At 36.5% G+C, this 14,405-nt stretch overlaps 1 protein-coding gene across 4 annotated transcripts in view; it reads right to left on the reverse strand.

The window, feature by feature from the left end:
• Window positions 1–14,405, reverse strand: part of LOC115215791 (ATP-dependent RNA helicase HAS1) — a 33,043-nt gene that overhangs the window by 1,034 nt on the left and 17,604 nt on the right. For all 4 annotated transcript variants that reach the window (XM_029785091.2, XM_029785090.2, XM_036506159.1 and 1 more), the window contains exons 9-15: window positions 12,162–12,361; window positions 10,102–10,216; window positions 9,120–9,259; window positions 7,649–7,810; window positions 6,090–6,242; window positions 2,958–3,128; window positions 1,918–2,095 (exon numbers count right to left, since the gene is read on the reverse strand). In XM_029785091.2, the coding sequence (XP_029640951.1) occupies window positions 1,918–2,095; window positions 2,958–3,128; window positions 6,090–6,242; window positions 7,649–7,810; window positions 9,120–9,259; window positions 10,102–10,216; window positions 12,162–12,361 (1,119 nt within the window). The remainder of the gene's footprint in view (window positions 1–1,917; window positions 2,096–2,957; window positions 3,129–6,089; window positions 6,243–7,648; window positions 7,811–9,119; window positions 9,260–10,101; window positions 10,217–12,161; window positions 12,362–14,405) is intronic.

Below are 14,405 nucleotides of genomic sequence, written 5' to 3' on the forward strand. Positions count from 1 at the left end.
CTTCCCAAATTCATTTGTCTGTGATGAAAAATGCTCCTCCAGTATTATTCTGACCTCATCTACAAAATTCATTTTTTTTCCCCGTCCAAGTGATTTTGATAACTGCAGAATAAATGATAATCAAATGGGACAATGTCCAGCGAATTTGGAGGATGAGGCATGATTTCCCATTCAAACTGCTCCAACCTTTGGAATGTCATCCTCGCTGTATGTGGTCGAGCATTATCCTGATGGAAGAACACCTTTCGTCTTGAAACTAAAGATGGTCGTTCTCCTTCTAGTGCTAACTTAAGCTGCCCAAGATGCTTGCAGTAGATCTCCTTTGTTATAAAAGTTCAGAGTGGACTAAACCTTTCATATCCCACCTAACAGATAACACCTTATGTGAATGAAGACCTTCTTTAGCCTGGGGTTTCTCTTCTCCCTACCCACAGTCTATGGCTCTTGAGATTTTTATAGAGAACCCATTTCTTGTCACCAGTCACTATTTGGTCCAAAAAAGGTTCATTCATGAAATGTGACAGCAAAGAAGAGCGCGCATTCACTTTTTGCAAACTCAGAAAGTTTGTGAGGAACCCATTAAACCAATTTTTCCGATGGCACACAGATTCAATGAATGGTTGAAGGACCAAATCCAAGCTTCTCTGCTAGTTCCTCAACAGTTACGGTGGGATTTTGTTCCACCAGGGTTTGCAGGACTTCCTTGTCAAGCTCTAAAGATCTTCCAGGATGGGGCACGTCTTCTAGGCTGCAACTTCTGGCTCAGAATTTCTGGAACCACCATTAGCACTGGCTTACACTTACTGTTCAATCCCCATAAACTGCATTAATATTCCAAAATATGGTGAATATGCTTTGTCACTTCCATTATAGCTTTGAAACTCTTCAAAACTTGCACTAAGGACAAGGTAAAATTACTACCTGCTTTTATAGCAAGTTGATGCAGGTAGTTTATCCCGTCCCCTTCCAACTTTTAGTTCATGCAATTGAAACAAAGCGCATTATTTATGGGATGACCCAATACATGTATTTGTGTATAAATAGAAGTCTGCCTCCTCCTCTTTACATTAATACTGCTTGGGCAGAAAACCAGTCCTGCAACTTAGTGATTTTCAAATCAGTGAAATAAAGTAAGATTCGGCATGAGAAAGGGCATCCAGCCACAACATACTGTCTCAAGAAGCCACATCCAACTCAAGCCAGCACAGAAAAAAAAAAACAATGATGATGATATTACTGCTATTGAATTTAGAACAGGACGACAAGTATACCTCGGTACAATGTGAATTTGGATAATGTAAAGCATGAGATTAAAACATAAGAGTAGCTTTCGTTTGAGCTCTTCGAGTTAGTGACTGAAAGCCTAAAATATTCAATGACAAATTGGTACATTTCTAATGAAAAAAAATACTAAAGCATCTTTCAGTTGAGTTTTTTTCCCCATCCCTGACAAAATATAGAAACAAGGGGTTTGTGCTGGCACCCCACTACTTCCATCTAACCTTTTCTCCAGAAACCCCGACATGACAGGCACCTTCTGTTATAGCAAGGTGTCACTATCTCTGTTTTGTCTCTTGCATAATATCACCAAACTACCTTCTCAAATACTCACCCCACTTTCTTTTTTCTGTAAAGTGGTTGGCATTAAGAAGGGCATTCAGCCATAGGACTCATGTGAAAGCTGACAATAGATCGTGATGCAGCTCTGGGGATCACCAGATGCAGTCAAATAGACTAACTCTCATGCCAGCATGAAAAATAGATGTTAAACGATGATGAAACAGAATGAAAGAATAACATAACAGCAGCAAAAAAAAAAAAAACACAAAATCGATATAAATACTTTGATTGTGACACAGAACAATAGCATCCACAGAAAAATAGGAGATAAAACAAAGATTAAAAAGAAAAGGATACCAAGGTCAACATAAATAGGATTAGCCATACCAAACATTGTTGCTACAGCCTTAACATCCAAGGTATTGACATCAAATATGTCCTTCATGCTACTTGAAGCATAGGCTCGGATGTAGGATTTATATCCTTCTCGTGCTGCCTTATTCAAATGATAGTTCTTTTGGATTAATTTCTCTAACTGAAAATGAAATTTTAAAAAATACACGGAGAATGAAAAACCACTTTCAGCATCCATTTCAATATCATAAAGTTCACATAAACTGATTCTTTGTAAGTCTGACACTTCAATCAATTCTAAGAGACTACAACTACTCTGGGAATTTATATAACACCAGTTCACCAAACTTATTTACAATACATATTATCTTAAGGCAGTAAACTAGCAATCATTTGAGGCTTAGAATAGAATGTCTCACGTTATTTATTTCAACTATCTACATACTGAGTTCAAATCGTGATGAAGTCAAGTTTGCCTTCCATCCTTTCAGGGTCAATAAAAAAGCACCAATCCAGGCAGTAGATTGGTTGAAATATCTAGTGGATCAAGCAAGATGCCTTGTATCTGTTCTGGCTCTTTGTGTCTTGACAGCAGCACCTGCAATAATACTGGTGCCCAAGTTGGCAGCTTTCTCTTGGCTAAAATCAGTGGCAAGGAATAGGGAGACTTGCATGCATGGCAACTGCCAGTCTTCCTTATAAAATAAAAATTTGCCCAGGCTTATGCAAATAAGCAGCAGGTACATGGTCAACCTTGACATATAAAAGTCTTAAACCTATTTTCATAAACGCAGGTAAGTTTAATTTCTCAGATTTTCAGTGATTTTCTCGATATGTTTCAGTTTGGTTAGCCTTAAAAATGTATGTTGTTCAACACTCAACAGAAAGTATAAAATACAGTTTTACTAAAGTTTTTATATATACTCAGCATACTAAATATGTAGTGACACAAATTGCCATGAAATTTTAATTCTGAATAATTTCACTTAAACAAAACTACTCTGACAACACATCTTAAAGTACAAAAGGAATATATTACAAACCTGTGGTTGGATGTCAGAAATACTGCTCCAAGTAAATTCATACTCATTCAAAGTCACTCTGGCAGCTTTAAGGTATCTTAGAAACCCCAACTCGTTAGGTTGTAAAATTAGCAAGGCTTTTCCAGTAGAGCCTTCTCCACGGGCAGTCCGGCCTACACGATGGATGTATTCCTGTGAAGAGATTTAAAAGAATTTTAATTTCAGAAAATTGAACATGCCTCTAATTACAATCTGAAATAACAAAACATGTTTTGTAAACAATACGGATTCCTTTTACAACATTCATATTCATGGAGACAAATCAATTACTGGATTACATCAATAAAATCTGGGACTTCAGCTCACATTTCCCAAAAAGAATTGAACTTAGTACTTTGATGCAATAAAATACAACTAGCACTATAACCCAGCGTTGCCGGATCATAGTGCTAGTGCATGCATATACAGCTGCATGTGTGCGCACATACATGCGAGTACTGTCCAAATCTCCGACCAATTACATACAGCTAGCTGGCATTTTGATTGGGTTTTGGATAGAAAATTCACAGACAAGTCACTTCTATTGATTTTTTTATGCCTTTGTGGGGTGACTGGGGAAATGTAAAGATGTGCACAACCACCCTTGGACGGTTTTGAATGACCATAGAAAGTGCGAGGCCTCTAACTGAAAAATTGTGGATTTGTATAAAGGACACACAGACATTTTGCCATTTATATATATAGAGATTATACAATATTTAACAATAGCATTTAAACTGGCCACTTCGGCTCAAATATGCTATCTGTTTTATGTTCTAGCCGACCAGATCCAGCCCATCACACCTACTCCTCAATATCATTATGACATACACAATCAGATCATAATTTTAAATCTATAAAATAATATATGAGAAATTAAAAACGAAAAAAGCATTACATTTGAGAGAATAATTTGAAAGCTAAAAGGTTAAAAGGAAAACAGATAGGTGGCTCAAGGCTACAATGCTTTTAATCATAGATAAATTTCTAACATCCTGGTTCACCTTATTACAGATAAGGGTTTTTTAGGGCAAAGACAGAGTAGATAATAACTGACAATTCAGTTTTTAAAAAAATTTTCTCTCTACACCAACAAATGTAACATTTTCTATACCTACAAAGTCATACAATCACTAACACCTCAGTAGATAAAGGAAAGATTACATTCCATAGAAAAGGTTTAATAATAATTGCTAATGAACAAAATACACGAACCACCAACTAATATGTTTACTTTCAGCTGTATAAAAGTATTTTATACACTTTTTTTTTTATTTTGCTAGCATTAGAAGTACTTACCCTCATTTATAATTTTTATGGTTTCTGAGAATTCTATAATTCTGAAACAATTCTTTTATCTCTAAACCAGTATATTACACATACACATCATCAACATAATTTTTTTACATCCACAATTTCCAAGTTGCAATGGGTTAGATGAGATTTATCGAAAGCAGCATTCTGTGTCACATCAAACAGCCAAACTCCAGAACATGTTGTTTATAGGAGACATGCACAAACACACAGTTTCTGTCTACTTCAGCCCACAAGCAGACATCTGCACAAGGTGCTATACAGTTGAATTGAACCGGAAACTACATAGATGCCAAGTAAACTTTGTACCCTGACAACCATGCCTGTGCCTATTCAAGTCTGTATTAATTAATTAGATATTCAATTACTAACACTTTAACAAGGATACATCTGCTGATCATCATCATCATTCAATGTCTGCTTTCCAGGCTAGCATGGGTTGGACGATTTTGACTGAGGGCTAGCGAACCAGACGGCTGCACCAGGCTCCAATCTTGATCTGGCAATATTTCTACAGCTGGATGTCCTTCTTAACGCCAACCACTCCAAGAGTGTAGTGGGTGCTTTTTACATGCCACTGGCACAGGGGCCAGTCAGGCGGTACTGGCAATGACCTCGCTCGAATCTTTTTACACATGCCACCAGCACAGGTGCCAGTAAGGCGACGTTGGTGACGATCACGCTCGAACGGTGCCCTTTTACGTTATCTTCCATAACTGTCACTATTCAACAGAAACTTGTTTCTTCTTTTCATTAGGTTTTAAAATGATTCCAGCTATTTTTAGCTTAGTCTGAAGGGAAGGGCAATACCCATTACCCTTTCCTGAGATTGGTAGTAGAGAAAGAGTGAAAATTGTCCTTTGGTGGAGTTTACTTAATCACAAGCGTTCTGGTCTAAGCTGAATCCGCACTTAAAGAAAACCATGGACCAGGTGGTGGTGTAAAACCAGTCAATGGATTAAGCATACAGCAGGCTTGAATGCAAAGAGCTGGAACATGTACCAGACGTAATGATCCACCAATAATTAGTATGTATAGCTATGTGGTTAAGTTAGTTTCTGCAACCATGTGGTCTCAATCTTAGTCTCTCTGCATGGTACCTTGACCAAGTGCCTTCTACTAAAGCTTCTGGCTCACAAATGCTAAGTGAGTGAATTTGATAACATCTTTCATGTTCTGAGTTCAAATACTGTCAAAGTTAACTATGGCTTTTGTCCTTCCAAAGCCATTAGGATATGTAGCAGTCATGTACTGTAGTAATATATAATGTACTATCACAGAAGGTGGTGCATGCTCCAGCACAGCCACAGTGTAAGATTTATATATTTAAACTGAAATTATCTGTATTTGAAACTGTGTGTATTCTATGACTGTTGCTGAAAAAACTTTGAAGTTGGGGAAAAAAATTCCTTGAACTCTTACAGCAAAAATCTTCAACAAAGGCTTGACTGCTAGGAACAGTTCCATACATGTAATCTCTAGCACCATTTTTAAACTGGATTGTGCCTTGATGAAATTCTTTACCGCAATATCAGGAGTTGTAGATATCAACTTGACCCAAATCAAAAACATGTACCACCCCAGCAAATTTTTTTATGTTTGGTAGGATATAAAAGGGATTATTCCTTATGAGCTTATAGGGTCAAATAAAATAATACTTCTGAAATCTTAAATCCATGCCAGTATAGAAAAAAAAAAATGTGCAAACAGATGATTATTCCCAACAAAAAAAAAAAATAAATAAATAAGATCTATGTACAATGGATAAGAAAAGGAGTAAAAGAATTTCAGTCTACTTACTTTCGGATCATCCGGAGGATCATACTGTACAATCCAATCCACTTCTGGAATGTCCAAACCTCGAGCTGCAACATCGGTGCACAGCAAAATAGCTTCCTTTGAATTGACAAACTGGAAAAAAGTCTGAGTTCTTTTGTTTTGTTTTTGTTTCCCCTGTATTGAAAACACATAACTTAAGTCAATAGAAAGAAAAAGAAAAAAAATTCATCAACAAAATATTATTAAGGAGAAAACAAGACTCAAAAATTTAGATATTTTTAATCACCCTTCCAGTGTTGCTGGTCACCACCTTGTTCATACTGCTTGCCAATTTACTCTTGCTGCCTTTCATCTACACATCCTGGCTTCTCTCTCCTGTTTCACACTGTCCTTTGTCACTGTTCTATTCTACTTGTCTGAGAAAGCTGAGTCCCTCTGTCATTCATCCCATAAAAGGGACTTATCACTATCATTGATTTGCTCAACAACAACAGCCACTGCCACCACCACCAAAAGAAGTCGGCTAGCAAGTAGAGATACCCCGTACACCCTGTAGAAGTAGTTAGCATTCAGAAGAGGATCCAGCTACGGAAACCAAGCCAGAAATGACACTCACAAGTGAGATGTGGTTCTCCAGCTCATCTAGATGAACAGCACCACCAAATATGTGTTAATTCCAACAATGGCAACTCACGCAACCCATCCCAGCACAGAAAATATACGTAAAATGATGATGATGAAACTATTATGTTAACATCAAATAATGATTACATGGATATGGAGTTTGCTTTTGTTACTACATGGTCTTAAGCTCTACCTTACAAGATGGCAAGTGTCTATTGTGGTTTCAGGTTGACCAATAACTGTAAAACTGAAAGACAGAAACTATGAAAGCTTGCTGTGTGTGTGTGTGTTTGTACATATGAAAAGTACTGCTTATGCACCACACCTTTGAAAAGTATTGTGAAAAAAAACCAGGGATGTTTGTTGTCATCCACTGCTAACAGATCTTTCCAAAACTGTATTTTTGAAGATGACTGAAATAAAAATCCATTACATAAGTAAAGGTTAACAACAGGAAGAGCTTCCAGCTGTAAAACAGCCTCTACATATTCCTTCAATCCATGCTAGCTTGGAAAAACGGACATAATACAAATAAGTTAGGCATAGGAAACCGTTTTTGAGAAATAAGCCACATGAGACATGATTTATCATCATGTGGCTGCACTACTATAAAAAATTTTAGAAGTGCCATTCAGAAAGTCCCACAGGTAGGAATTTGCCCACAACAGCTCTAAGTTATTATTCAGGATTAGTTTTTGTTTCTTTTAATAGTTTACTCAGAGGAAGAAGAGGAACATCTATGACATATATTAGCAAGGCTTCCAAAAGTGGTGGTAACAAACTACAGCTGGTTATCCTCAGAGCATATACTCAATCTCAATGCTTACTACATAGCATACCTTTGTCATCTCACATTAGTTCTTTCTACTACTATAAAAAATATTGAGTTGTTCAACAAAAGTTTTCACTTTGTAGTTTCAACAAGTCAACATTCAGGTGAAAATTAGTTTACTTACATGTATTGACATTACAGGGAGATCAATGTAATTAAACAGATCATGGTGGAATTTTACAGACATACACGAACTGAAAAACACCATTAATTTCTTCTTGCGATTTTTCTTGAGAAATGTGAAGAGCATAAGAAATCGTTTATCAGTTGGACATACAACATAGCCCTAAAAATGGAGAAAAGGTATAGAAATAAATGACAAAAATTAAAACAATCATACATATTTCAGTTTCTAAAACCTCAATAAAACACTTCACCTTTCTTTCACTTGTTTCAGTCATTGGACTGCAGCCATACTGGGGCACCATCTTGAAGAGTTCAGTTGAACAAACTGACCCCAGTACTTGCTTTTTTGCTTTAAAATCTAGTAATTATGTATGTCTCTTTCACCAAGCCACAGAGTTATGGGGCTCTAAACAAAACATCAGTTGACAAGCTGTGGGTGGACAAATACAGAGAGAGAGATACACAAATATATACATGATGGACTGTTTTCAGTTTCCTTCTACTAAATTCGCTCACAAGATATTGGTCAGCCCAGCACAAGGCATTGACTCGTATAACACGACGAATGATTATTCCCATTCAATGTCAGCTGTAGAGCATTCCCTACCTATTCATAGAATGCACACAGCCATTGGAATGACAGGAAAAGCAAGGATGAACAACCAATCTTTTTTGTATACTGAGGAATACAAGTAACCAATGTGCCCATCCTGTTTTAAGACAGTAAGGTGTAACATGTGGAAATCTAACTGCCATTTCTAATGGGTTACCTAAGTATACAGAAACCCTTTTAATTTGCTGGTATAAAAACCTTGATGTATCTCATACAGCAATGTGTGATATGTATACTTGTGCTTCTTTGTTTGCACACACACACAGACGTGCGAGTGCAAAATAAAGTTATTTTTCTTTTTTGAGAAACTTCCTCAGGAGTATATAAATACTTATTGAAATTTTTTTAAATTATGAGAAAGCAAATTTTCAAAATTCCTTCTCGTGCAATAAAGGATTTGTGAAACCACACCTTGTCATCTACATAGTTCCAACTGTTTCAAGAATATGCAAATTTTCATCAATTGCTAAATAAAGAACAACGCAAAAATAATAATTTCTAACATAGGTAAAATGCCTAAAATTTGTAATGTGCAGAGGTTAGTTAGTTAATTAACGTCAGTATTTGACTGGTACTTTATTTTACTGACTTCAGAAGGTACAAGATCAGAAATGGGGGGAAAGGGAACTACTAATTATAATACATTGACTCAAGTATATGACAGGTACTTTATTTTACTGAAACCGGAATGCTGAAAAACAAAGCTGACCTCAGGAGGTTTTGAACTCAGGACAAAAAGAGCTGGAAATAACTAGCATAAAGCGTTTTTTTTGTCCAACACTAAAGATTTTAACCATAAATATTCCTAACAGTTTTTCTTCTCTTTTATTTGAGAAATAAAAAGCGTTATATTTACTTGCTCTAGTCCTTCGACTGTAGCCTGAACACTAGTGTCATGAACACCAACATAGATAGGTTCCTTTTTGAGGGAAATCCGAGCCAAATCTTCTGTTTTGTTTGTCTGAGTGGCTGAAAACAACATTGTCTGTCTCTTTTCTGGTGAAGAGGAAAATACAGAAAAACAAGCAAATTTCCGTAAAAACAATAAAATTATTTGTATATATATATATTTATGTAGAACACAACATAAAACAGAATACCTGAAACATGTAATCATGTAGATGAAAGGATTACAGACGATAATGATGAGAGAACTATTCCTCTAAATCATTGTGTATAGCAGAAGCTGATCAGGATATAACATTAACAGCCTTCCAGATTTAATCGGCCATATGGTTAGCTAAACAGTATGTATTTATATGGAACATAGTATAAATTAGGATACTTTAACCCTTTAGTGTTCAGATTATTCTATTAAACATAATGCTTATTGATTCCCTATTGATTTGAATTAATCATGCATTATCTCATATCTTCAAGATCTTGATGGTGTAATTACTTAATGTAGAATAACATTGTAGGGTAGGTGTGAGAGCCTGGATCTGGTCAGTTTGAACATAAAACAGATTAAATATTTTGGCCGGATATGGCCGGTTTAAATACTAAAGGGTTAAACATGTGTAATATAGATAATTATGTTATCTTTGCGAAAGTCTTAGCTGTGGAGATTGCAGATGGTATGAAAACATTCTATTGTTCTCTTGGGTGAACAGAAATACAACTGAAAAATCTTCTGTTGAGGATAATTGTCCCTTCAACACAGAAGCTGCAGCTTTAGTCTTCAGCTCCTCAGGGAACCGAATCACTACACAAACAGATAATAAACAATAATTTATATCAACTTCATAAAACAAAGGTTTTATGAAGCTAGAGAGCAAGCAAAATGGAAATAATGGCTTCAATCTACTGAAGGGCAAGAAAATGAGAAATGTAATTACTTGGCAACACTTTAATGATTTTCTTCATTTCTTCAGCAAAACCAATGTCCAGTATACGGTCAGCTTCATCAATAATTAAACATTGGAGATTCTTATACATAAAATTAGATGTGCTCTGAATAAAAGAGGGATAAAAAAATTAATCAAACAAAATTTGATACAGAGAAAAAAATTAAACATGGACATTTTTTTTTTTACTCAATATCATTCCACAAAGTGGATTTATAACTGACCCAGGAAGAAAGGATAAGTGCCCATGACTCGCAAATTGCAGAGCATCAATATTGTGAGCTATTCTCATGCAAATGCTTGCAACTGAGTAGACACCGATAAAAGCACTGACAGTGGTGCTGGAAATTAAACCAGGCAGTGAATTAAGCTTAACCTCCAAAAATAGGTTATTGTCCAATGATCTTCCACAATTACTGCCTTCCCAGTTTAACTTACAAAGCTTGGGTTGGTCCAAGAATATGGTAGAAGTCACTTGCACATGGTTCTGTGTAACTTAATGAAACCTGGTGTCATGTAAAATAAAATTTCTTAATGCTTTTGTTACCACATTTCTTTTGAAATACACAGCCTTAATTATAATTAATTTTTTTTAGTAATGAAGAATTTAGCAAAATACTTGATGTTTGAATTATAGATTAGCAAAAAAGATTTTCCCTCTCCAAAGAGAGGAAATTTGAATTATAGACAAGGGGTGGACTCAGATGGTTCGGTAACAAGAGTTAACCATACAGCTCAACCTACACCCAATTAAAATGAGAGATGGCAAACATCACCTTTCTCTTTCCAATTAATTTGAATTTCAAGAATCCATATATTATTAATAGTAATTTCTTATTTAAAGTACTGGAAATGTTGAAAAGAATTAACACTGAACAAACTATATGTGGCTGCTTGATTTTACTAGAAATGACAGCAAAATCCCGCTTAAATTACATTCTACCATCTAAAGAAAAGGAGGATATATTAGTTAATGTGGCCATGTGATGGGAAAGTCACACTAGAATGCCTTTGTTCATAAATGAACTTGATCAGCTGATTTGGGGGCTCAAAAAGAACAATTGAATAAAAATGTTGAAAGACATAAAAGCTGTATATAAACAGTCAGTCATTAGCTATAAAAAATAGTAATTTTTTGACAACATTAAGGTTTTCCTTGACCATGTTGCTATCATACAGAAATTTTTATGGATCTACTCAAACTTTCCAATAGATTTTAAATATCAACTCTGTGAGTATATGACTACTAATCTTTCATTCTTACATCGTCTTAGACTATATTACATATTCAGAAACCCTTTACATTATCTCCTAAAATTTAAATGCAGTGGAAACTTTCTATTATAAATCAAGGATTATGTTATCAAACAATTACTGCTATTCAAACTAATACGTCCCAAATATTTTTAGAACATTGTTATATCTTCTGTTTAATATTATCAACCAGTGACTGTCACCCAAAAGGTGACTGTGATCAAGCAACTGCTGCAGTCAACAATTTAAAACACATTCCTGTTCAGGTATTCACTCTCTTGGACATGTTGTTCTGGGCCAACAGATACAGCATAAAATAATTAGCACCCTTTAGTTTACAGGGCAAAAGGCAACCAACTAGTGTTGATGCCTTGATAAATGCTCATGGTACACTCTGTAAAGTGGTTAGTGATAGATCAAAAACAGCTGAGGGATGAGATGACCCTTTATCTACGTCAAGGATATGGTAAATTTTCAGCTGCTGGTGCCAATGCACTCAATACACTCTTTTAAATGGCTGGTCATAGGAAGGTTGTCCGGCTGTGGAAACCTAGCCAAAATTAAATACATGAGTGAGATGTGACTTCCTCAACTGTCAAGGAGACCAGTAAATTCAAATAAGAATTGACACAGGCCATCCAACCAATGCTAGAATGGGAAATGGATGTAATACAATGTAACAAATAGATTGTTTTGTTCAGATGAAAAAAAAAAACACAACGCAAACTAAAACAGCAAGTATAACAAAAGACACACTTATAAATAAACCAAGACAAAAAATCAAAATCAAAGGTTACCTGAAGATGATCAAGTAAGCGACCTGGAGTAGCAACAACAAAATTGATTCCTTTCACCAATCTTTTAGCCTCATCATCTTTCTTGGTGCCACCCATTATTAATCCAAAGGTAAAATGATGATATTCTAACAACTCTTTTAACACTCCATAGATCTGCATGGCTAATTCTCGAGTGGGAGATATAATAATGGCACCGGTACCTGCAAAAGTTGTCCATAAATCAGAAAATCACAGACTGTGCATATTTGAAATACTAAGGTCAGTGCTTCTTTTACAATGACACATTGTCACAGGATTAGCCTTCACTATGAGAGCTGTGGTTTATGTATTATAAAGGATTTTCTACTAAGCACCATTACTAAGTATTGCATAAATGATATTGAACATGCCACATATAATTAGTCTGTACCAGTGTACCAATAATTAGCTTGATTTGTACTCTGGACAAAATATAGAATTACATCATCTGGATCAAAAGCTTTTTGGCTAATTTTTTTTAAAGTACACTTTATACAAATTGATTCTGTGCTGGTGACGTAAAAAGCACCACCAAAACGTAGCAGATGCCAGCACCGCCTGACTGGTGGCCGTGTCGGTGACACGTAAAAAGCACCCACTACACTCACGGAGTGGTTGGCGTTAGGAAGGGCATCCACCTGTAGAAACACTGCCAGATCAGACTGGAGCCTGGTTCAGCCTCCATGGCTTCCCAGACTCCGGCCAAACTGTCCAACCCATGCCAGCATGGAAAAACGGACGCTAAACGATGATGATGATGATATGACTTTATACAACTTGATTACAAGATAAACAATTACAAAATTTATTGCATTTATTATGGATGCTTTGGAGATGGTAAATTTAAAAAGTTTAACTATAGGCACACACATGGCTGTGCTGAGTTTGCACCCAAACCTCATGGTTTCAAGATCAATTTCACTGCATGGTATCTTTGGCAAGTGTCTTCTACTACAACCTTGGATCTATCAAAAGCTTGTGAGTGGGTTTGGTAGATGGAAACTGAAAGCAGCCCATTGCGTTGTATGTATGAAAGTGGCAGTGTTACTGTCTCCATGCCGATCACATCATCATCGATTAACACCCATTTTCCATGCTGGCATGGGTTGGACGTTTTGACTGTGGTTTGGAGAGCCAGTGGCTGCACCAGGCTCCAATCTGATCTGGCAAAGTTTCTACAGCTGGATGCCCTTCCTAATGCCAACCACTTCAAGGGTGTAGTGGATGCTTTTAACATGCCACCGGCACAGGAACCATTCAAGGGGTACTGGCATTTGTCACGATTGGTTGGTGCTTTTTATGTGCCACCAGCACAGGAGCCAGTTGGGCGGACCTGGCATCGACCACATTTGGATAGTCAGGGGGTCTGACTCAACAGGTCTTCTGAAGCACATCATATTACCAGGGATATTCTTAACAGGACCAGACATGCATGGCTGTAATCTTATTTCAGTTTCCAGGACTTCTCAATCACAGCATATCTCCAAGAGTCCCGGTCACTTGTCATTGCCTCTGTGAGGCCCAATGTTCGATGGTCATGCATCACCACCGCATCCCATGTCTTCTTGGGTCTACCTCTTCTACAGGTTCCTTCTACAGTTAGGGAGTGGCTCTTCCTCAAACAGTTGTCTTCGTTCATACATAACACATGGCCATAACAGCGCAGTCACCTCTCTTGCACACCACATTTGATGTTTCTTATGTTCAAGCATTTTTCTTAGCAGAATCATTAAACACAAGGGCACCATCATCCATGTGGACACATTTCTCTCCTATGACATCACAGTTTTCTCTCACACATTGTCTTGCAATCCGAAATACTTCAGTACTCTGGTCCTCATGTCGCTGAACATTGGCAAACTTCTTTGTCCGGAACCGGACAAAGAAGGCAGCATTTTTGCCCTAAGCTTCAAAGGGAAATAGTAGTGAGTTACCATTGCAATAAGAAATAAGAGATACAGACAGGAAAGAAAGAAATTACTTTAGTGAATGTTACAGAATACACATGAGGTCAAAAAACAAAGGAAAGGATTGTTATTTTAGAGGGGGAGATCACAAATTTGAAAGTTATTTGATGAGTTGAGGTTTACAGTTTAAGAAAGGTCATTTTAAGTGTTATTTTAGAGAAAAGTACAGACATGTAGCCAAGAAACAAAGTTAGTCATTGTAGGATTAGAACAAACAAGAAAGAATTATTTTAGAGAATAGATGAGGTTGAATGAATGA

This window comes from Octopus sinensis, linkage group LG9 (assembly GCF_006345805.1).
Source record: "Octopus sinensis linkage group LG9, ASM634580v1, whole genome shotgun sequence".
NCBI classification, from domain to species: Eukaryota; Metazoa; Mollusca; class Cephalopoda; order Octopoda; family Octopodidae; genus Octopus; species Octopus sinensis.